Raw genomic sequence first — 24,619 nt, forward strand, 5'->3', positions numbered from 1 at the left:
TCATACCTATCCAAATGACTGCACCCTGAAGCGCGAGACGACCCCAGTCTCTCCAGGCACTGACAGTGACTCCTTGATCTCACACCACCATGGACACTCCTTCCTAAAAATTTGATCTGTTTAGCTATCAAGTCATTGGTATAGAAGTCTTTCTTAAGTAGAGCATAGAATTGTCAAAGAAGTAACTTCTTCTCCTGAGCAATACGTACCTTCCTGGTGTTACATGTTCATTCTGCTCTCTGGAAGGAAAGAGATTTACTGGACTCGAAGAGAAGTTCCATCCACTATTGACCGCAGATTTTGTCCGTCATGCCCCCCATTCGAAACCTCTCCGGTGTTTCCATATCTGCTACAGGGGACACCAAAGGGATGAATCATTTGTCAAAGGAGGGAATAAGTTGGTCACTAGACTGCCAAGCTTACAGCCCTGCTGCCTAATTTTTGTTGACTCCTTTTGCCTCTGTCAGCCTGATGGATACTCTGTAAGCGTCGGTCTGTCCCTAAGGCAGTGGAGAAGGCAAGTGTCAAACCATTTCTCTGTCATTCTGAAGGATGGCCGCACACATAAATGACCCGTCCAGCAGGTCCAGTTATTCAGGGTCTGAAGAGGTTCTATCTGTATGAATCATGGGAGTGAGAAAAGAAGACCAAGCAAAATTCACTTGTCAAGATTTCCTTTATTAGGGTAATGGTTGTGGCTTATATAGCCCTTGAATAAGGAATTTGGCTTGTGGTGGGGGGTAGGGGTAAGAAGGAACTTTGCCGATGTAGCAAAGGTCACCAGTCAGGACACCTAGTGTTCTCTGTGCAAGCAGAAACTTTCCTTTTGTGATTCCATCAACAAACAGTTGGAATGTGGGGCGGGTTCCGATAACAAATAATTCTCAAGATAGTTTGGAATATGGGGCGGGTTCCGTTAACAAATAGTTCTCAAGAAAGTTGGGGTGTCGGGCTCTCTGCAAACATCCTTAGGACAATGGTCCCTGCTATCATCTTTAGAACAATGGCCCCTGACACAGAAAACCCCAACTATGTCCTCCAAGTACTTAATAGGAGCTTGTAAAGTAGCTCCGTGATTCGCCGGTCAGACAAGGTTAGGAGAAACACACAATCACCTATTCTCAGGAAAGGGGCTCTGTCAGTCTTTTCCTGAGTTCCCAGGGGCTCCATGTGCTTCAGAAAGATCTCTTTTTGTAACCACCCACAGACATGGCCTCTTCACTAAGACAGATTTGGAAGGTGTATTTTCCTGAGCTCCCCACCTGTCAAATCTTCAAATGCCTCTTGGTCTTCATGGATACCGTCACTGAAGGAACTGAAGCCTTTTCCTAGGCCACGCCGAAAATGACTGAGAAGCAGCCAAGGCACTCTCACAAGCAATCAGCCACCATTTGGACTCTCCCAGGATCTCTGGGTGTTTCAAATCATCACCAAGACATTAGGTGGCCAATACGTGAGTGACAGCCATTCCCCTCAGGAAAGGCAGAAGCCTTGGAGGATAACTGAAGACATTAATGACGAAAGCCTGCATTACTCTATTGCCTTGGCAAAATACTGTACCCAGGGCAGGCTAGAAACAGTTTGCCGGAGGCTCACCTTTCAGAGGAAGAGTCCAGGACCATCATATGTGACTCATTTGGGTAAGCAGGGATAGTGTAAAGCCGTGACCAGGAGAGGTAAAAACCATGGCCTAGGGCTGGCCCTGTGTGTGTGAACAACCTCTTCCACGAATACAAAATGGGGCTGAAATCAAAGGCAACGTAAGGTTTAATAAACTTTAGGTCTTTTCTGGAGTGATGTACGAACTTCCTAAACTTTGTCTCCTTCACTCCCTGGATTTGTCCTGCTGTTTCTAGACTGTTTCCTGACTCAGCAGAAAGAGCTTTCCAAAGATTTGGCCATTACTTAGTATTATAAAAATCCAGAGCCGGGCGACGGTGGCGCACGCCTTTAATCCCAGCACTCGGGAGGCAGAGGCAGGCGGATCTCTGTGAGTTCGAGACCAGCCTGGTCTACAGAGCTAGTTCCAGGACAGCAGGACAGGCTCCAAAGCCACAGAGAAACCCTGTCTTGAAAAACCAAAAAAAAAAAAAAAAAAAAAAAAAAAAAATCCAGAGTTAGTCCCGCCCTCTACCCGCCTCTGCCTGCTGTCCTAGTGCGAGGACCCATGGGAAGCTGTCCGTGGCTGAGCCTGAATCAATTTTACTTTTTCTTCCGTGTGGACAATTTCTCGACCTCCGTGTGCGCTGAACGGTGACCCCCGAATATCAGCACCTCGCTTTGCGCCTAGGACGAACGTCTGACGAGGCGCGGTCACAGCCTGTTGCGGCAGGCAGTGGGGAAGACGATCCCAGACCCAGAAAGCGTCGCTGCGTGGCTCCAGCATGGCGGCGGCCGTACGAGTTGCAGGCTGTTTCCCTGCACTGTGTAGCTTACCGGCAGGTGAGCGCTGGGACCTAGACTGTGAGGGCGTGCGAGCAGGGTGCTTTCTCGCGGGTGTGCGAGGTTCCTGGTCGAACGACGCGAGAAGTTGCTTGGCCCCCTATCCTCGTCTCTGATTCCGATCGTTCAGGCTGTGTGACCTTGCGCGCCTTCTCCCCTTCTCTGGGTTGCAGGGCTTGAGATTATAGGAAGCAACCTGCACTCTGCTTTCAGCCAGGATACCGCTCCGGCCCACTCAGTGATAAGGAACAGAAGTAGCAAGCATCACCTATGGTGCTGAGGGTGATGTCAGTTCTGGCTTTGAGCCTGAGTGCCGCTCGCGGAGCTCACCACTAAGCGATTGTTTCTTGCTGAGTCCCTTAGATTAGCTGTCAGTTTAGCATCTGGGCCGATCCGTTCGCTAGAATGTACTTTGGCTGTCACTGTGTTCCTGCAGCCCTTCATAGTCGTGTGTGGTTCTCTAGCATAGTGTTGGTCTGTAGGAATGGCTTCATGCTCGACAGTGTGCACTTTGGTTAAACTCAGGGTCCAGGTCCTGAAAGTTGAATTTGTTGCAATATTTGACCTGGAATCACTTGGTGGGGGTGTGTGGCGTGAGCCTTCGTTTGTTTTGCCGGCTTTGAAACCATCTTTTTAACCTCTGTTGAATAGTGGGCTGTAGCCTTCCAGTCATCCGTGTGCCAGAAACGATCTTAAGCTATTTATGATTTTATCCCTCCATTTCCTCCTCACCATGCCTTAATGATTTCGTTGTATCCTCATACCCCCGCCACCCCCGCCTGCCCTTTTGTTTCAGAAACAAAGTCGCACTATGGTCTCCCACTTTATAAGCCTCCTGTCTCAGCTCCTAAACACTGTAGTCACAGTTGTTTCCTCTCAGAGTCTGCCTCGTTATTCTTGTTTTATAGAAGAGGAAGTTACAGCACACAGAGAAGAACTTGCTTGCGGATTATAAGACTTAAATCTTTGGACCCGGGGCTGGAGAGATGGCCCAGTGGTTAAGAGCATTGCCTGCTCTTCCAAAGGTCATGAGTTCAATTCCCAGCAACCACATGGTGGCTCACAACCATCTGTAAAGAGGTCTGGCGCCCTCTTCTGGCCTTCAGGCATACAGACAGAATATTGTATACATAATAAATAAATAAATATTTTAAAAAAAATCTTTGGACCCATGATGCCTTGCTGCAAGTCTTCCATGTCCCCTGTGTAACATCTCTTTCTTTGGGTTAGCAGCTTTATCGACATAAATCCGTACCATAAAACTCACCCATCTGAAGTGTACACTTCAAGGATTTTTTTTTCCCAGAAAACTACTTTTCAACTGTTGTGTCCGTCCCCTCCAATCTCCTAGTAGCCCTCGACAATAGGCAACCACTATCTGTCCATACCTTGCCTGCTCTGGACACTTTTCATAAATCAATCCAAAACATATCTGGTCTCTGTGATTGGCTTCTTCCGTAAATGTCTCGTTGTCAGGATTTATCCATGCTGTGTCAACACACCATGTTGCTTGTGACATGGTAATACGCTGTGTCAACACACCATGTTGCTTGTGACATGGTAATACGCTGTGTCAACACACCACATTTTGTCTCTCCATTCATTGGTTGATGAACATTTGAGCTGTTTCCATCCTTGGCTGTCAGGACTGACCGATGTTGAAATACCCGAGAGCTGTGCTTTTGTCTGTGCTCACATCCATCTTCTCGTGTATATTTCCCGAAAGTGGAATTGCTGGTTGACGTGATAGCTCCATGTTTAGCTAAGGAACTACCATGTATCTGTACCGTGTTACGGCCCCACCACAACATCAAGGTTCCAGTTTCTGTTTGCCAGCACTTGTTATTATCTCTTCTATTCAGGCAGCCAAGCTAATTGTGTACAATGAGCTTTTTTTTGTGTGCTTATTGACCATTTGTGTATGTTCTTGAAGAAATTTTTGTTCAAATATTTTGTCTCGTGTGTGTGTGCATGTGCATGCACACTTGTCCATTTTTCAGTTGGGTTTACTTTTTAATTATTGAATTTAAAGACTTCTTTGTATTTTTTAGATACAGGTCTCTTGTCAGATATATAATATGCAAAAAAGTGTTTTTGAGATAGGCTCTCATTGTGTGTCCTGGCTAGCCTGGAATTCACTATGTAGACAAGGTTAGCACTGAATTCACAGAGGTCAGTCCCTCTCTGCTTCCAGACTGGATAAAAGATATGGTCCATGAAGAAACTTTTTTTTTTTTTGTGTGTGTGTGTGACAGGATTTCTCTGTATAGCCCTGACTGTTCTGGAACTTTGGAGACGAAGCTGACCTTGAATTTAAAGATCCACTTGCCTCTGCCTCCTGAATGCTGGGATTAAAGGTGTGCGCCACCACCGCCCCATTAAGATACATTTTTTAAATCTTATTTTCATATTAATTTTAAGACTCCCCTCCCAAAGATCTCATTATGAATGTGGTCTAGCCTGAGACTCACGTCTTTTCCTGCCTCTGCTTCTCAAATGCTGGAATCATAGGTTTGTACCTCTATACCTGACAGATAGTATTCTTTGAAACACAAGTTTTTGATTTTGAAAACTCAGGTCCTCATGCCTGCTAGACAAGTGCCCTACTACTGAGCTGTTCCTAGCCGTGAAAAACAGCACACCAGTTTGGAATTTTGATGGTCTCATTTGTCTGGGGTTTTTCCCTCCCCTTTGTGGTAGTGTGTGCTTTCAGTGTTATATCTAAGAAACCATTACCAAACCCAAGGTTTTGAACATTTACCCCTGTGTTTTCTTTTAAGATTTTTAGTTTTGACTATTACCTTTAATCCTTTGGCCAATTTTGGGTTAGTTGCTATCTATAATATGAAGTATAGCTTCAACTTTATTGGGGTGTTACTATCCCAATGTCTCCATACATCAGTTTTCTCACCAACGCTGTCAGAGTCTATTCTAGAACACCAGACTAAGTAGAAAGTTGGTGGGCACCAGAGGGCAGGAGCCTCTCCCTCATACCTGAAAGGAGTTTTCTATTTTTTCTATTTTTGTGGTTTTTTTTTTTTTTTTTGTTTTGTTTTTCGAGACAGGGTTTCTCTGTGGTTTTGGAGCCTATCCTGGAACTAGCTCTTGTAGACCAGGCTGGTCTCGAACTCACAGAGATCTGCCTGCCTCTGCCTCCCGAGTGCTGGGATTAAAGGCGTGTGCCACCACCGCCCGGCTAGGAGTTTTCTATTTTGAGGAATTTACTGTTTACTGTGTGACCGTGAGCCTGGAGAAGTAAGACTGTCAGAACAGGGTCTGTTCCGAAGTGCAGATCCTGCGATGCCAAAGGGAGGGCGTAGGAGAAGGGCAGTGTGGGACTGCAGTGGACGCCTGGGCCCTGTGGCCAGCCTGCAGGGTGTGCCGAGGGATTGGTTTACTCAGTTTTTTGACACAGGGTCTCATGTAGCCTAAGCTGGTCTTGAACTTGTGATGGAGCCAAAGCTGACCAGATCCTCCCCTCTCCCTTGAGTCCCGGGATCATAAGCATAAGCCATTGCTGCAGCTTGTGCTCAGGATTTTTGCTTTGTTCTTTAGAGCAGGAGGGAGCCAAGGAAGACTGTGTCGGGGCTGTGACTGCCTAGGTCTGATACACTGGGAAGATGCCGAGTTAGAGATTTAGGGAAGCCTGGTAGGAGACAGGTTATCCTGTGGCCAAGTGACGAGGAGGCCTTAGCAAAGAAGGACCAGCAAGGAGAGCACAGGGCAGGTGACAGGTGGCATGACACTCAAGGAGATTTTGTAAGACTCTGAAACTGGGTGGGTTCGAGGGTGAAGGGTGAAGATGAGGTGCCATGTCAGCTACTTGGCAAGTGGTCATGGAGTCAGGAGATGGCTTACGCTTTGTCTTTGTCCTTTCATTCTGTAGGTGTTAATATTCTATAGGCATTACTGCTTAAAATGTTCCTTTTCATGTAGAAAAGTATCTTTAAACAAATTTACCCTGCACCCGCATTTACAGGTCACTTCCTGTTGAGGCAGCTCTCTCTAAACACCTTCCCAGCAGCAGCTTCCGTTCTGGCAGCGAAGACCGCGCTCAGTCACGGTAAGAGTCTACCTTAGCTCTGTTCTTGTAAGGCTTATTGACTGTGGAGTAGTTTTGTGACGGGGGTTTTGGGTGAGGGTGGCCGTTTAGGGGTGTAACCGAAGCTTTCCTGTCTAGTTTTGCACGCTTCAGCTTTTGTCCCCAGAGGCAACTGCAGTTGCCGTTTCTTGTGTGGCCTCTGGGGTGTGTGCGGTACATTCACAGACACACAAAACAGGATACTCCGCATGTTCTGGTGGTTTGCTCTGTGGGACATTTGCAGATCATTGCCCACTCCCTGGCTGCACACGGCTGAGACACTGTTTCCCCGCAGTAGGCTCTGCATTGGATACTGCAGAGAACTGCCACACCCGCTGTGTGGAGGAGCGTCAGCTCCCATGGAGGAAGAGTCATAGGTGGTTGGGAGGCATGAGAAATGGGTGTTAGGAACCAACCGGGGTTCTTTTCCAGAGTAGAGCGTGCTCTTAACTGTGAAGCCATTTCTCCAGCCCCAAAACATGACTTGCAAAATTTTAGTGATTTGAACACTTTTAGAAATTGTGTGTGTGCGTGCGTGCATTTGGACACTCTCATTCTACTGTGTGTGTGGAACTCAGAGGACAATTTGTAGGAGTTGGTTCTCTCCTTCTGCCAATTGTGTCCCTGGGGACAAATTCAGGTTGTCAGCCTGGCAGCAGGTGCCTTTGACTGCTGAGCCCTCTTGGCAGTTTTAGTCTTGATGAGCTATTATTCTGAGTATGATTATTTGGAGCTGGCAGTGTTTCTCTGCAACCGTGGATCTAACCACAGTTGTGTTCTATCTGCCTGTAGGCGCTTTGTCACCCAGGGGAACAGAAACCAACCACTGTCTGGCCAGCTTGAGCCATGCGCTGCAGACACAGTGCTGTGTTTCCTCTCCCATCACCTGGACGGGCCAGCAGAGCAGGCCCTACAGCTTCTTCACCAAACGTACGTAGAATAATAGGCTTCTCCTTTTGTGGAACCAGAAAATAGAAGGCGTTTGTGCCTTCATTTTCCTTCTCTCATAAACAAATAAACATTTTAGTGACTACTTTATAATGTCCTTTTAAAATAAAAGCATTCCTTGGTGTGTCCACTAGAATTACCTACATCTTATCAGTGGTCCAATTGATAACAAACTTACTTTGAAGGCTAGGGATGCAGCTCAGCAGTAGAACATTGGTCTAGCAGATGTAAGGTCCTTCATTTGGGGCACCTGAGGTCTAAAAGTATTGGATCATAGCCAAACACCCTGCTGATTTAGAGCCATGTCAAGGGGGACAATGCGTTGGTGCTCTTTTTTGTGGCACCTCCTAGGCGGTCGACTATGTCGAGATGAAGCTGGCTGTCTCCTTCCTAACTAATGGCTGTCAGAACCCACTGAAGCGGATGATGACTGCCAAGTTTCGTGCTTTCTCTGAGAAGCTTCCAGCAACACAAGTAGCTGCCGATGCTCTGGGCGAAGAGTGGAAGAGTTATGTGGTCCGAATCAGTGGTGGGAACGACAAAGAAGGTTTTCCCATGAAGCAAGGTGCCTTGACCCATTGCAGAGTGTGCCTGCATTGAGCAAGGGACATTCTTGTTATAGACCAAGGAGAGCTGGAGAGAGGAAGTGCAAGTGTGTTTGAGGACATATGAATGCCAATTTGAGTGATCTCAGCTTGGTTATTGTTAAGAAAGGAGAGAAGGGTATTCCTGGACTGACAGAGACGCCTCTGCCCTGGCAGTTGGGACTCAGAAGAGCTCACAGGAAATGAAAGGAGTTCCCAGTATGTTGTCAGAAGGCTTACGAAGGTAAGAAGTCCAGGGCCAAAGCTCCCAAGATTGAACGTCTTGTTACTCTACATGTCCTGCAACGCAAACACCAACATGCTGCTCTGAAGAGATAGCACACAAAGAAAAATGAGGAGGAGGCTGCGAAATATGCTAAACCTTTGACCAAGAGAATGAAGGGAGCCAAAGAAAAATGCCCCAGACAGAGTGTCGGAAGATGTAGGCTGTCCTCACTGAGAGCTTCTACTTCTGAGTCCTGTCAAAATGAGTAACAAGTAAGTGATCAGACTTTTAGTCCCAATACAACAGCAACAACAAAACCCAACTCTTTGGCTCCTTTTAGTTGTGTCTTTAGCTGAGGAGAGAGATGAATCAGAGAAAAGTAATTTTTAATAACATTATTTTATGGATAGTGCTCCTATTTGTGATATCACTGGAACTCACCTAGAAGGCTAGGCTGGCCAGCAGGCCCCAGGAAGCTACCTTGTCTGCTCTCCAATGCTGGGATCACAAGCACATGCTACTGTGGCTGGCTGTTTTTATGTGGATTCTGGGCTCAGATTCACATCCTCCTGCTTGCAAGGCAAGCACTTCACCTACTGAGCCAGCTTCCCAGCCCGGGCTTCAATTTTTATTATTTAAGTTCATAATCAAATAAAATCTAGTTACAAAATAGTTGGTGAACTTGGAAAGGTGAAATTTAAATACCAATAAAATGCAGTAAGGATGAACCTAAAGAATTTAGGCATTTACGAGTACAAAGTATTGATTAGATGCAGGATAGAAACAGATATTGGGACTCTAGAAATTGACTAATAGAAATAAATCAGCAGTGCTAGAGTGTGCATGTATTAAAAAACTTAAAATAGTCAAGTACAAACACATGCATGGGGATTAGCTATGAAAACTGGAATATCTGACCTTTTGTGTGCAGTTTGAAAGAAGCGGATGCTGGGCGTTGGCAGAAGAGTAGAACAAACCACCTAACTGGGGTGTAGATTCCTGTGTGTAAGAAAGTGTCCTAGTTAGTGTTACTTGTCAATTTGACACAGCCCAGGTCAACTGGGAGGAAAGAGGAAAGCCTCAAAGTCAGATGGGCCTGTGGGCATGTCTGTGGGGAACTGTCTTGATTGTTAACTGATGTAAGGGCCCAGCCCAATGGGAGGCACCAGCCCTAGGTAGGTAGTCCTGGACTATGTCAGAAAGCAAACTGAACGCAAGCCCGCCAGCTAGCCAGCTGGCCAGCAGCATTCCTCCATGGTTTCTGGTTCAAGTTCTTGCTTCCGTCCCTGTGAGCCGCACAGCCATGCCCCTCTCCTAACCTGCTCTTGGTCAGAGTGGTTTATCAGCAGTGGAGATGAAACTAGGAAGAAGAATCGTTATTGATGACTCCAGTGATCGTTGTGGGGGCAAGAGAACAGGGAAGCAGCCCAAGTCGTAGCTGACCAAGCATCAGGCAAACAAGCCTGCTGGTAAGGGGCTCAAGTGTCTCTGTCTTTTGTGAGAATAATAGCAATGTCTCCTCTTGGGCTTTCCAAACGTAACTGTGTGGTACCCAAAGAGTGGCCTTGTCCTTCTAGTGTCACTGCAAGGGTGTACGTGAAGTGACTTCTTCTGGCCTTTTTCATTTAACAGGAGGCCACAGATCATTGCTTGAAAATGCACATTTAAAACAGCAAATCCTGTCTCATTGCAGTGACCGCAGATGAACTCTGGAAGGGTGCCTTAGCAGAGACTGGCGCCGGAGCAAGAAAAGGAAGAGGCAAAAGGACAAAGAGGAAGAGGAAAAAGGATTTGAACAGGGGCCAGATCATCGGGGAAGGTAAACTTACATTTAAAGCTTCTGATCTCCTGTTTTGTGTATCCCAGGCTAGCCTCAAACTCCTGCCTTAGCCTCCCTGGAACTAGGACTATAGGCATGTGCCAGAGCTCCCAGCTGATGTGCTGGTCACACGTATATCTTGTCAGTTAAAAAATGAAAAGCAAGGATTGTAGAGAACATTGGACATCCCCTTTCAGTTGTCTGTAGTCCTGTTGCCTCCCCCGTCTCATTTTGTTAAATTTCCTTTAGTATTTTTAATGCTTTTATATAAACGCCTTTCTAAACTTTCTAAAGATAATTTAATTATGCTATATGTTGTGTGCAGTGTGGTGGTGAGTTAATTGTCACCTTGGTATACTCTGGGAAGAGTCTCAGTGAGGGTTATCTAGGTCAAGTTGACCTGTGGGCATGTTGGCATGTTTGTAGGGGTGCTGTCTTGATTCTGTCAGTTGGTGTGGAAGACCCAGTCTAAAAGCAGGGGGTTCGGGTCTTGGACTTACCAAAAAAGAGAAAATGAGCCGAGCGAGTACTGGCAAGTGTATGTGCATTCCTTCTCTCTGTCTGCTCTTGGTGCGACTGGATGAGACTAGCTGCCTCCTTGACTGTCTGCAGTGATGGATGGGGACCTGGAACTGGGAGTTAACCCCTCTTCTAAGTCGCTTTCGTCAGAGGATTTTCTCATAGTAGGAAAGGAAACCAGGATGTGCTGTCTTGAAATTGGCTTGTTCTGATCAGTAATAGGTTTTGGAGCAGACCACATCAGACCTTAGAAAGTGACTTTTGTTCTTTGGATTTCATGCAGAATATCCCACACCAATTGTGCCATTTGGCCTGAACACTTTGCTTGTGAAGGTTTTGCTTTTGCAATAATGTTTCAGTGGCTGTGCTTGTCCAGGCCTGCATGTGCCTTGTCCTGATACGAGAATCTTTCTCTGCGTAGTATGGATTGCAATGGTTTAGTTACATACATGTACAATTTTGATAGCACAAAGTGGCCTGCTGACCAGCCCTGCTACTTGAGCGCTACCAGCTCTGGGTTATCTCTTTATACCGTGCCTGCTATTTTGATACTGGAAAAATGAGCCTTCGAACTCTTATTTATGAACATTTTTAAATCTTCAGGACGTTCTGGTTTCCTGTGGCCTGGTCTGAATGTCCCTCTTATGAAGAGTGGAGTAGTCCAGACCATTAGCCAGAGAAGCAGAGAAGAACAGGAGAAGGTGGAGGCCGACATGACCCAACAGAGAGAAGAGTGGGAACGGAGGAGGAAGGTCAAAGTTAAACGGGAGCGCGGATGGAGTGGAAACACATGGGGAGGTGTCAGTATTGGCCCCCCAGACCCGGGACCCAATGGAGGTAGCCACGTTCCCACCTTACTCACCTTGGTGACAGTGTGTTTTTTATTTTCCTTGCCTGTTGAGGTTTTTGCTTTTTCTTGAGAAGGGTTTGAGCATCCTTGAGTAACTTACCACATTTATCCAAACTATATCATAGGGAACATGGCCAAGAGCGTGGCTAGAAATTCTCATCATAAGTTAAGCTTGTTCAGTAACCCTATTAAACTCAATGGTTTATTTAAAAAAGGAAAACAAAAGACATGAAAATTGGGGAGAGATGTGTGGGAAGAAGGGTCTCAGGGTGAGTGGGCGGGGAGAAGAGAGGAGGACGAGGGTGATTCTAATCAGAGTACATTACACACATGTAAAATTGTCAACAAATGAAGGATTATTTTAGAAAGCTAAAGACAGTATGACAAGTAAAGTGTCAGAGCACCGCGTGACCAGGAGGCCTTGGTAGGACTGGAGGCCACAGGTGTTGAGTGGCTAGGTGCTGTGCCTTGACCAGTCCAGCCATGCCCAGTAGTCAGGTGTGGCCAGCGAGCTGCACTGATTCAGGGAAGGGAGTGTGGAAAGTGATGGCTTTGGTGTCTTAATGCAAATGGTGATCAAAAGTCTGGAGCTGACGAGGGCCTTAGAGCTGATGAGGCAGAGCCCTGTGGATTGGCAGAGGGTGATCCAAGCTCATGAATTCAGAGACAGGGCCGTCTGTTGAGAATGGGACCGGGATGTGGCCTTGAGGGAGATACCTGAGGACCTGAGACTTTTTATAGCTGTGTGGTAGGATGCTTCCCTAAGCATCCTGTGTTGATTAATACCCCCACCAAAGAAAAATATCTGTGATGGTACCAAAATACTTCCCTGCATTAATACTACAGAGTCCTTTATCTATATACTCTTTCTTTCTTCTGTAGAAACATACGAAGACTTTGACACCAGGGTTCTCGAGGTAGGCACATGGACTTAAGTACCCTACCTTGCCTCTGGAGAGTTGGGATGTGGAGTGGGCCTGGGACAGAAGGGGCTGGGGGAAAGCTTTCGGTGGTGGAGTCTCAGACACAGGCTGATCTGGACGTCTGGGTGAGGCAATCTCGTGACAAGGTGACTTCGTGGTGGTTCAGTAGTAGACTCAGAGCTTATGTGTACTTCCCTCCATCCCAAAGCTCAAGAAGGGTTAGCAGTTTATCACTGAGTTGAAGACTAGCTGTATCCAGTGCTCAGTAGCAGAGGCACAGGTGAGGGGAGCAGAGTCACTGGGAGAAGGCTGGGCAGTGAGCTCTTCCCAGCGCTTGAAACTGAATCCCTAATGAAATGAACTTCACTCACTCCCGGAGCGTTCTGAGAAGCGTTCTGAGATGAACCTCGTCATTGGTCTGGTGCCACACCTTAGCTCATTAGCTTGGGAGGCAGTCACTGCCCTGGAGCTGCCCTGAGAATGCGCATACCGTCTTCGCCAGTCAGAGCACGGTGTAAAGGAAGTCCATCGGAATTTCTGTTGTCCAAGATTATAGATTTTGAAAGCTAATGTCTATTATGTTGATTATCCACAGAGTAGGCGCAACCTCCCTTTTCCTTTAATGCCACTCTGTGGTAAAGGGGCGCCATGCGCTCAGGTGTAGCTGCCCTGTAAGTGGTGTAGACAGCGGTCTCATAGTTCAGCTGCCCTGTAAGTGGTGTAGACAGCGGTCTCATAGTTCAGCTGCCCTGTAAGTGGTGTAGACAGCGGTCTCATAGTTCAGCTGCCCTGTAAGTGGTGTAGACAGCGGTCTCATAGTTCAGCTGCCCTGTAAGTGGTGTAGACAGCGGTCTCATAGTTCAGCTGCCCTGTAAGTGGTGTAGACAGCGGTCTCATAGTTCGTGGCCTTTGAATGAACCAGGTCAGACCAAACAGACCAACCACCATAGCATGGAGTTCACCATAAGCAGGCATTTCCAATTTTCTGCTTCCCATTAAGCCTAACCCATAACTGTCCAGCAGCCTAGTCCTATGGGATTATTTCACTGTGTGTAGGTGAGCATCTCTGTCTGGGCTCTCTCTGATACTCACTGCTGAGCCATTCTGGCTTAATCCTGACTGTTTTTCTTTCCTGTGGCTCATTCACTAAGGTAGGCCGTTTTGAGTTGTGAAAGTTTCAGATTCCTTTTAATATCTTAGTTGAATCTTCCATTAAATCTGTGAGACAGGAAGAGAAAGTCTTACTTCCGTTCTCTCCCTGAGGAGATGGTGGGGGGCAGGTAGCTCTGTGAGCCTTTGTTTGGAGAAAGTCTGTCTGTCTCGCAGCACTGGAAGATGCAGTGCCCAGTGTGAGTGGGCCAGGCTGGCCGCACGGCTCGTCTCCTTCAGACTTTTCCCAAGGTAATATTGAGGAGACATTTTATCTTTTAGGTGAGAAATGTTTTCAATATGACAGCAAAAGAGGGAAGAAAGAAGTCGGTCCGTGTGCTGGTTGCTGTGGGGAATGGAAATGGGGCCGCAGGTGAGTTGGGTGGTGTTGCACGTGTGTGTGTGTGTGTGTGTGTGTGTGTGTGTGTGTGTGGCAGCGGTAGAAGTTGGGCGAGGCCTGAGAGTCCACGTTGCTCCTCTGATCTTCCTACCGGTTAAACCTTTTAGTGGTTTGGGCTCACAGACCCAAATTTTCACTGTGTAACAAAACCCAGTAAGTGTAGCTTGTTATATCTTTGCTAGCGTAGGCATGGGGACTGCTTGCAGGGAGATTTCTTTTGTGGTAAGAAGAACCGCCAGATGGCCTCTCATCATACCCCTGCCCCCATATGATCTCGCGTCTGTGATTGACAGCATGTGTGCATTATATCTCTTAGTTTTTATTTGTATATCTTTCATAAGGTGTGTGGGCAAAATTTAGATGTTTATTGACCATGCCATTTTCTTTTTGAACTTTATCAGTTCATGTCTTTGGCCTAATTTTTTAGGGTGGTGGTGGTTTTCCTCACTGATTAGCATAAGATTTTTATAAGTTGAAGGCACATCAGCCCGTTGTCTTTCCGATGTTTTGACTTAGTTTTAATTCATTTCTGCACAGTGTTAAATCCAGAGACTTTGTAAGCTTTTGTATAGCAAATCTGTCACTTAGATCACTTCCAGTTTTTGCTTTGCTTAAAGAGTCTCTGTTTGAAGATAATAAATAAGTCCAGTCATGTTTTCCTCTGGGATATCCATGGTCTTCTTTGTTTCATTTTTCTGAAAGTTAGAATTCACGTTTCTTTGTCCCAGGTCTCAGGTGTTTTGCGTGTCTCATGTCTTATAGATGATCTTTCCCTTTGTATGACTTACAAAATAAATCTTCGTATTTAATAATTGGCAGTGGCAGTAGATGCCAGGGGCTTCCCCAGAGTCTCTGAAAACCTTACTTAGGATAATCACAGGGTGAAGGACGGCTGATCTTGTCTCCGGCTAACTTAAACCCAGATTCTGCCTGACTGCCCCAGTGAAAGCACTTGTCACTCTGCAGCAGTGCTTTCCACCACTAACTTTATTTTTTAAAGACGACTCTTCCTTATTTTACTTTTTAAAAAAGAAAACAAACTATCTTTTCATTTTACATACCAATCCCAGTTTTCACTCTCTCCCCTCCTCCCATTCCTTCCACCTCCCCACCACCACCACACTCCCCATCCACTCCTCAGAGAGGGTGAGGCACATTGCTTTGGGGAAGGTCCAAGGCCCTCCCTACTATGTCTAGGCTGAGTAAGGTATCCAAACAAAGAGAATGGGTTCCCAAAAAGTTAGTACAAGCAGTAGGGATAAATTCGTTCCACTGCCAGTGGCCCCGCAGTCTGCCTCAGCCATACAATTGTCACCCACCTTCAGAGGGTCTAGTTTGGGCCTATGCTGGTTCCCTTGCTGCCAGGCTGGAGTTGGTGAGCTCCCATTGGCTTAGGTAAACTGTTTCAGTGGGTGTCTCCATCATGGTCTTGAGCTCTTTGCTCATATTCTCACCCCTCCCACTCTTCAACTGGACTTTGGGAGCTCAGCCCAGTGCTCCACTCCTGGTCTATGCCTCTGTTTCCATCAGTTGCTGATGAAGGTTCTGTGGTGACATTCAAGATAGTCATCAGTCTGACTACAGGGTAAAGCCAGTTCAGGTGCCCTCTCCTCTATTGCTTAGGATCTTAGCTGGGGTCATCCTTATGGATTCCTGGGAATTTCTCTAGTTCCAGGTTTCTTGCTAGCCCCATAATGGCTCCCTCAATCAAAATATCTCTTTCCTTGCCCTCATCTCTGTCCTTCCTCCATCATAACTATCCCATGACACAGCGGTAGCATGCCTGACTCCTGATGCTGCTTTCTTTAATCTGTTTCCAAAGGTGTTCAAAACCATTTGCCTATTCACTTAGAACATCCTTAATTTTAAAACCTGAGTGAAGAGGCTGGGCAGATAGCTCAGGAGTTAAGAGCACTTGCTGCTCTTTCAGAAGACTACCCACATGGCAACTCCCAACCATCGATAATTCTAGTTCCAGGGGTTCTGACTCCTCTTTTCATCTCCTTGGACTCCTGCATACATGTAGTACACAGACTTATACTCATGTACATATAAATAAATAGCCCAGAGCCGCCCAGCACTTGAGAGGCAGAGGCAGAGGCAGGCAGCTCTCTGAGTTCGAGACTAGCCTTGTCCACAGAGTGAGTTCTAGGATAGCCAGGGCTACACAGAGAAACCCTGTCTCAAAAAAGCAAAATAAGTAAATAAATGAATAACCCAAGGCCACTTCACTTCAATAAAGATTTATTAAAGGCAATGCAGTAATTTAATGTTGAACTTCATGAGTGTACTCAAAACTAAAATGTCCAAATCAGACAGGCAAAGCCCTGTGCTTTTTCTGCGGGTGGTGGGAAGATGAAGGATTTGGAAACGCTGTAGGAGCCAACACTGGGGATGTGGTGGAAAGCAAGTTGTCTACGAACTGTTTCCACATCTTGCTTTTCCTTTGAAAGGTTTTGCTATTGGGAAAGCCGCTGACCGGGCAGATGCTTTCAGAAAGGTAAGTGCTCTCTCTCTCTCTGTTTGCAGCAAGGTCTGTGTGACTGCAGCTCTGGCCCTTCTACCTCTGCCTCCAGAGTATCAGCTGCTTTCCTTTTTTCATAGAAGGAAGAGATAAGGAACTATGTGGAAACTATAAGAAAATAATAATTTGTTCTAGAACTTTCTCACTGTCAAAGGTTGCTTATCTCAATAGAAGCCGTTTCTCACATACCTCTTACAGACCTGTGGTTGCTGTCCGTGATGAGCCTGCCTTGGGGGCTTGTTACCAATAGGCTGCTCAGAGCAGCTCAGGAAGGTTCCTGAGTGGAACAGTGAGATTGTGCTTGTGGAGCTTTGGCCTTTTGCTTTTCTTAAATACTAAAATTTTTGTATAGGTGGAAATGTTTGTAATAAAATATTTTTATAAAAGGTAGTTTTGAGTTCCAATAAGAAGCCAGACATGGTGGTATACCTCTGTAACCTCAGCACATGGGAGGCTAAGACAGGAGGATTTAGAATTTGAGGCCAGCCTGGGGTACATAGCAAAGCCCTGACTCAAAGAGTGAGCCAACAGCAACAACAAAAACAGAGTCTCTCTAAATAACCCTGGCTGTCCTGGAACTCACTGTGTAGATGAGGCTGGCCTTGAACTCACAGAGATCTGTCTGATTCTGCCTCCTACATGCTGGGATTAAAGGTATGTGACACCATGCTCATCTAGACAACAAAATATTTAACAAACATTGTCCTTCTTTTTTAGGCAAAGAACAGAGCAATTCATTATTTGCATTATATAGAACTGTATGAAGGCCATACAAGTGAGTGGGGCATTTCTTCCGATGTCTGCAGCAATGTATGCTACCAACTGTGTGTGACAAGATACTGTTGTGTTTCTCTATCGTCCTATCCTTACAATTGCATGAATGTGGGAACGGATCTAACCCAGAGACCAGCATGTGCCCATCCCTGGCACTGTGTACTGCTGGTCAGGGCAGGATGCTTGCTTGGTGATGCTGCAGAGCTGTTCAAGCCCCTCATCCAACCCTTCTTGTGTCTGTGCTTTTTCCTCCAGTATTCCATGATATTTCCCTAAGATTTAAAAGGACGCAGATCAGTATGAAGAAACAACCCAGAGGTAACAAACTCTCACCGTTGGTTGAAGATAAAGTAGAGAAACCACGGCAGCCCTGGCCTCTGCTCTTTTGTTCACCTTTCCTGATTGATGGAGGCATTCTCAGCTGAGGTCCCTCCTATCTGCTGACTCCAGCTTGTGTCAAGTTGACACATAGCCAGCCGGGATAACATAGTGAATATGTCTGCAGCTCCACTCCACACTGAGTGTCCATCTTCTGTGAGGGCTCCCTACTGAAGCACCGGGCATACAGAAATGGCTCTTCCTGCTTCTCAGAGAAGTGGGCAGTGTTTGCCTGGGGCTGTGATAGTCATTCCCCACGCTCTGCGGGTGTGGATTCTGACACATTCTTTCTCATTTCACCTGTGATTCTACAGTGACAAATGGTCTCATCAGACCCCAGTTATAGAAATCTCAAAACTTTGGGGCTGAGAAGTTCAAATTTTATATCAAGGCTTCAACTACAATTCTTCTAAAGCTGTGGTATGAAACAACATCACCCACACACACAAACAAACACAACCCTCACACCAGTGTGTCAATGCATCAGAACTTGTCTTCTCCTCGGCTTTATTAATCACCCAAATACCTGTTTAGACCTGGACAAGGGTCAGACCCGTTTGTTCCACAGAATGGCTATCGGCCAGGAGGTGATTGTGTAGTTGATCTGTGGCTGTGGAGATACTCAAATAAAAAACACACCACATTTTCTATGAAAAAGGAATGTGATGTGAAGTTTCTCACTTAGTATTGTATGCAGTACATTTTGAAATGGTAATATTTGGACCTGTTTCTTTAAAGAAATACATTGCCAAAATGCATTGTGCATTATGTGTATTAAAACAACTTGAAATTCATCTATGAGAAAACTTTAAATCACATGGCTTCTGTTTGTGGCTTGCATTGCCTTTGGGGGTGGTGGTTGTTGGTTTCGACACATTTATTCCCTAAATATAAAGGTAGCGCCATATGAACGCCAACAGAGTGAATGACAGAGTTGTTGGTTGATCTTTTTCCAGGTTATGGCCTCCGCTGCCACAGAGCCATTATCACCATCTGCCGCCTCATTGGCATCAAGGACATGTATGCGAGGGTCACGGGGTCTAAGAACATGCTCAACCTCACCCGGGGCCTCTTCCATGGGCTTGCTCGCCAGGTAACCTGGGTGGAAAGGCAGAAAGAAGCACTGGTTTGTGTTCCAGACTGTGCCGTTGTGGTTCCTCCTCAGTCCATCTCCACGTGGAGCCTAGGCCAGGTGCCAGGCCCAGTTAGACAGCTCAGGGCTCTCACCTCCAGGATATAGAACCTTGCTTATTAGTGGCCGTAGTTCCAACAGCTCAGGTCACTGTAAACGCTTTGGGTAACATGAAGACTGGGCTCTCCTGAATGGAGGGGCCCTGGGTGCTTCACCAAGTCCAACAAATAGGAATAAACTAGCAAATGGATTTTCTTTCTCCTTTTTGTTTGTTTTTTGTTTTTTTGGGGTGTTTTGTTTTGTTTTGTTTTTCAAGGCAGGGTTTCTGTGTGGCCCTGGCTGTCCTGGAACTCTATAGACCAGGCTAGCCTTGAACTCACAGAACTCACTACCTCTGCCTGGTATTAAAAGCATATGCCACCAATGCCCATCTGGACTTGCTTTTTTATTTTGGCATTTCATATACTGAAGGAGCTAGACCAAGCATGTTTTAATGATAGAACAATGTAATTACTGAGTTTCTAAAACACTGAGGCTTAAACTTGAAGACATCAATAAGGCGTTTGTTTAAAAGTTACTTCAGTGGATTGACTGTCTGATGTAGCCATGGAAGCAGTGTGACATGTCGCCTGAGGTGGGAACCCCGAGTTGCTGTCTAGTGGGGTCTGGCTCATCCCTATGGAGGGGAAGATTTGTGACTTTGAGGCTCTCTTAGGAGCCCTGTGACCTTGGTCGACAGTTCTTCCTCCATCTGAGTTTGGTGTGGGTTGTGGGCTGAGGTAAATCTTTGTGGACGCATCGTCCCAGTCTAGCCACACCCATTACCCAAGTGACATAGCTGCTTCCCCAAGCTGTCGAGGATCTCCATGCTCACTTCCCTCTGGTGACAGACGCCCTGATCCTCTAAGTGACAAGTGTTCTTCACAGACCTAATTCATTCTCCACTTGCTCTTTTTCAGGAAACCCACCAACTTCTGGCTGATAAGAAGGGTCTCCACGTGGTGGAGTTCCGGGAGGAGTGTGGCCCTCTGCCTATTGTGGTGGCCTCCCCACAGGGGGCCTTGAGTAAGGAGCCAGAGCCCGAGCCTGAGGTCCCTGACACCAAACTGGACTGGCAAGAAGTAAAGGCCATGCAGGGAATGAAGCGCTCAGTGTGGTCTGGGCTAAAGAGGTCTGCCACCTGAAGGTCCCCAGCCTGTCCAGCAGTGCCCGGGGCTGGCCAGCGCCTGAACAGACTCTATCCTACCCCTGATGGGCTGCCTTTTCTTCTTCTTCTTTTTTTTTTTTTAAAGGAAAGTCCTACCTTCTTTGTTTTCAAATAAATAATTGTAGATTTTATTTATTGAGCAAATGGTATATAGCAGTCAGTGTGATGAGACTGTTATGGGCAAATACCAGGAGCAACTCATTCATTTAAACTAGTAAGTGTGAGTGAGATGGGAGACAGCCAGAAGACCCAGGCAGTAGTAATGTGCACAGCGGTCATTGCTGTGATAATTATAGGTGATTATATACCGAGTCATCCAAAAGTGAAGGTTTTCTTTGAGGACTTCCCCTCAATCTTTGGTCTCTAGTTTCACTGTGATGTGCCTGGCTGTGGGGGGTCTTTGGATGCTATTTCTGCTTGGTGATCTCTGAACTTTCTGGACCTTTGATGTCCAATAGTAACTGGGAGAAAATGTTGCCACCTCAAGGATCCCATTAGTTTTCTTACACCCTTTTTTCTTGTTTTATAGTTCTTAGAGTCATCCTTCCCTCCTCTTTCCTGCTTTGTAAGTTTCTTTTGATGTGTCCTCCATGTTTGGTCCAGCAATAAGCCCATTTAAAGATGCTCTCTGTTTCTCTTGCAGCATTTTGGGTGTTTTGGTTTGTTTGTTCATTCATATTCTGAGACAGGGTGCAATGGTTATAATGAGAATAGTCCCCATAGGCTCATATGTTTGAGTGCTTAGTCTCCTTAGTGGAACTATTTGGGAAGGATTAGGAAGTGTGACCTTGTTGGAAGAGGTGTGTCACTAGGGTGGGCTTTGAGGTTTCAAGAACCCACACCAGGCCCCGCCTTTATCTCTGATGCCTGTGGGTTAGGATGTAAGCTTTCAGCCCCATGCCGGCCTGTTGAATGCCATGCTTCCCACCATGGAGATAATGAACTCACCCTTGGAAACTAACCAGTCCCACAATTAAATGGTTTGTTTGTTTGTTCAGTAACTGAGACACGGGATCTCACGTACTCCAGGTTGGCCTCTTGACTCTCTCCATGTGGCCAGAGCTGGCCTGATCTTCCTGCTAAGTGTTGCCCCACTTAGTATCATACTTCTTTCTCTTTCCCCTGTGGTACCAGAGATAGAGCCCAGGATCGTGAACCAGCTAGGCGAGTGTTCTGCCACTGAAGGACGCCCCGGTGTGTTCCCGCCGTTTCCTCCCAGCGTGGTTCTTTCTGTTTACATTGCCATCTGTTCTTTGATGTTATTTTCCCATAGCAGAGTAATCTTAGTTGTGTTAGGCATTTCTGGGCTGGTGACTGACATCTTCCCTGCTGTGTCTCAGCCCTGCTTTGGTCAGCCGGTGCCTTTGCTTTCGGTGTAACTTGTCCCCTGTTGCTGGGAGCTGGAGGTGATGTCCTGGGCAAGGAGCCGAGGGGTGAGATGTGGAGGGTGGGAAGTTTTCTGTGGTCCTGTGGCTATACCTCAGTCTTCTGGTGAGCCTGTTGCTGGGCACTTCTTGGTTCTACCCCGTAGGTACTGGAGTATTCCCCTTCCCCTGGGCCACAGGGTCTGATAAACCAACAGTAGATTAGTGTACCACAGTAGTTTCTCTTCACCTAGCATGTTCAAGGCCCTGGGTTCAGTCCCCTGCATATACATATGTGCCCCCAAAGGAAATTTTTTCTGAAGTTACATTATTCAAGGCTACAGATAGAAGCTAATTATTATGAAAGAAATACCTTTAAATAAGATACATTGAGAACATCTACTTTTTTAAAAAATAGAATCCACAAGAAAATTGGGACTGGTGTGTGGAACTTGAAAGAAGTTTATACTCTCCTGTTGAGCTGTGACCCCAGACCTTGAATTATTTTTGCAATTTATTATTTTATTATTGCCCTGAAAAAGCAATGAGATTTATTGACCTCTCTTTTATTAATCTATGTGTTATTTCCTTAAACCTGATTTGCTCATTTTTTAAAAATGTCATTTTTCCAGCTGGAGAGATAGCTTAGCTGTTAAGAGCAGTGACTGCTCTTCCAGAGGTCCTGAGTTCAATTCACAGTAACCACATGGTAGCTGACAACCACCCATGTTGAGATCTGGTGCCCTCTTCTGGCCTGCAGGCAGATATACAGGCAAAACACTGCATACATAATAAATAAATATGAAAAAAATAAAATAAGAATAATTTTTTAAAATGTCATTTTTCCAAAGCACTGACAACTGTATTGACATTGGGTAAAAATTGTTTTGACATTTAATTGTTCCCAGTGACTTGGTATTAAAATGAAAAGAGAAATAAAAGTTTGTCTTGAGAGTTAGGCCTTGTCACTGAGCAAGCTGTATCTCAAAGAGCGCCTTTCCCTTCTCCCATCGGAAGCATGGTGAACCTGCTGGAGGTGGGGGCCCTGTGACTAGTTCCCTGGAGTTTGACGTCTGGCTTGTCAGCACAGCCTCCAGCGACCCATCAGCTCCCTTCTGCTTTCCCAGAATGTGCGAGGCAAGGGACTTAGGAACCCTACATGTAAGAGAAATCAAAGCCTGGAGAACGGACCCCCAGGCCACTGTGACCTGTCCAGACAGTTGATGACTTATCAACGAAGGGAACTGAAGAGTGATGCTTAGCAGAATAATTGTCTTGAGTAAGAGAAGCCAGGTTTCTCCCAAACGAGATGTGCAAGCCATATAAAGTTCCTGGAAGTGTAAACTGCTGTAGAGATCTGGTTAGTGGTGTTTAGGGAGGAAAGAGGGTGTTCCTGAGGGGTATGAAGCGATGTTGACGATGGTAGATGTCACAGTGATGTGGCAATGGTTCCAGTGTCTGCAAAAGGAAAGGGTGTGCTTTGAGCATGCGCTGAAGGGTTCTTATCTTGGGCTCCTAACTTCCCTCTCTCCAAGGATGGAGAGAGGGCAGACAGGAGTAACAATCTAAATGCAAGGGTAGACAGATATTCTGAGATCCTCTAGGGTCACAGGATGCCGGTTGGGACACGTTTCCGGTGTGGCAGCTTCACCCTCAGGTAACACAGGGTGCAGGGAGAGACTGTCAGTAAATGTTACAGTTCTAAGCTCTTGGGGGTCGTGGCATGCCAGGTTAGAGCAATCCCTTGTGGAGCCAGTCTGCAGAGTCTGGAGCCTCCGTTCCTGCTTGTAGCTGAAGCGGCAGGAGCAGCCTTGAAGAAGCAGAGCAGCATCTAGCAAGAGTAGAGTTTCCCCTGCTCTGGCATGTTTCCTGCGGGTGTGGTCAGGAGTGCATGTCACGGGAGCATCTTCTCTGGGAGCCAGACTCTGAAATCTTTAGGTTTCCTCTGAAAAGAATAGCTGGCAACTGCTCCCCACCCCCGGTGGGAGTCAGGAAAGAGGCAGTGGGCCCTGTTACTAGAGCCCGGCGGATCCCTGGCATGTGCATGTGGAATGTAATATGGGACCATTGAGAGCTGTCAAAGCAAAGGCAAAAGAGAAGGCCAGCCCAAACCTGAGAATGTCCTCAACGAGAGAGCCTTCTCTCTCCTCCTCCTCTCTGTGGTGCATGGGAAATGGCTGAGAAGTGCAGGGTTTGTGGGTGTTAAATGCCGCCTGCTGTGTTGGGTGGGAGTTTTTGCGTGGGTTCTGTGCCAGTTGACCTTCATTCACCCGGAGTAGACGCTGCCTTTGGTAGGGTGGGTCTAATCCAATATGGCCGCAAGCTGGGCATTTGTGGTTGTGAATTACAGTACGGTCTGATTGCCTTAGCACCTGGATGCCCATCCCTGGACTGTTGAGCTCAGACAGATGTTGGGGACCCTAGCCAGGTAGGGTCATCACTGTGATGGGATGGGGCTCTCTTCCCCCTGTTATTTACACTCCATTTGTTTTTTTTTTAAGTTAGTTACAGCCACCAGAGGGCAGAGAGTTCCTCAAATAGTTCAGTTCCCTTTTGAACTTTTACCCACGTTTCTGTGCCCTGCCACTGGCAAGCGTAGTTAGAAGAGCCTGTCCACTATAGGGGAATTGTTCTTTCAGATGCTGGATGCCAATTCTATTTCTTTCTTTTTTTTAAAATTACTTTATTGGTGTTTTAGCCTGTATGTATATCTGTGTGAGGGTGCCGGATCCTGGAGTTACAGACAGTTGTAAGCTGCCATATAGGTGCTGGGAATTGAACCCCAGTCCTCTAAGAAGAGAGTCAGTGCTCTTAACCACTGAGCAATCTCTCCAGCCCTGCCAATTCCATTTCAACTTCTACTTTGCCTTAGCAAATGCTGTTGTGAGAGAATCACATGTGTTTTCTTCATGAGGTGTGCTTGTGTTTCTGGCATCCTCCAGCCGCCAATCACCAGGGTCAAACAGGTTTATTTATTTGATTATATTATTTATTTGAGACAGAGTCTCATTATGTGACCTGTCTGGCCTGGGACTTGCTGTGTGGACAAGGCTGGCCTAAAACTCACAAAGATCCTTGCCTGTCTCTGCCTCTGAGTGCTGGGATTAAAGATGTGCACCATCAGACAGGACTTCAGGCCCAGACTGAAGTCGCGGCTGTGGGATGGCTTCAGAGTCCATCCCCCTGCAGGCGTGGCCTTAGTCAAGCGTCCTCCACCCAGCTTAGCTTTCTAAGAGTGATTAGTGATACAAGTGTGATACGGGAAGCCCATGCTTTCTGCCTGGGCGGCACAGGTGAGA

General features: G+C 46.4%; 1 protein-coding gene and 1 pseudogene across 1 annotated transcript; both read left to right on the forward strand.

Annotated features, from left to right (window-relative positions):
- The first annotated feature begins 2,133 nt into the window (after positions 1–2,133).
- Mrps5 (mitochondrial ribosomal protein S5) lies at positions 2,134–20,087 on the forward strand. Its single transcript, XM_075962096.1, has 12 exons — positions 2,134–2,442; positions 6,422–6,505; positions 7,316–7,453; positions 9,975–10,100; positions 11,223–11,456; positions 12,352–12,386; positions 13,824–13,914; positions 16,395–16,441; positions 17,183–17,240; positions 17,495–17,557; positions 18,574–18,710; positions 19,709–20,087. Exons 1-12 carry the CDS (start codon positions 2,385–2,387, stop codon positions 19,931–19,933), a joined length of 1,296 nt encoding a protein of 431 aa, XP_075818211.1. The 5' UTR covers positions 2,134–2,384; the 3' UTR covers positions 19,934–20,087.
- Positions 7,728–8,630, forward strand: LOC142843941 (small ribosomal subunit protein eS6-like; annotated as a pseudogene).
- Positions 20,088–24,619: the final 4,532 nt, after the last annotated feature.

The sequence above is a fragment of the Microtus pennsylvanicus genome, chromosome 2 (assembly GCF_037038515.1).
Source record: "Microtus pennsylvanicus isolate mMicPen1 chromosome 2, mMicPen1.hap1, whole genome shotgun sequence".
In the NCBI taxonomy this organism is placed as follows: domain Eukaryota; kingdom Metazoa; phylum Chordata; class Mammalia; order Rodentia; family Cricetidae; genus Microtus; species Microtus pennsylvanicus.

Coding starts and splice junctions, on each gene's coding strand:
- Mrps5 (XM_075962096.1), top strand. CDS start 2,385: ATGGCGGCGGCCGTACGAGTTGCAGGCTGTTTCCCTGCACTGTGTAGC. Junction 10,101..11,222: donor GGGCCAGATCATCGGGGAAG/GTAAACTTACAT, acceptor TTAAATCTTCAG/GACGTTCTGGTTTCCTGTGG. Junction 17,558..18,573: donor TATGAAGAAACAACCCAGAG/GTAACAAACTCT, acceptor ATCTTTTTCCAG/GTTATGGCCTCCGCTGCCAC.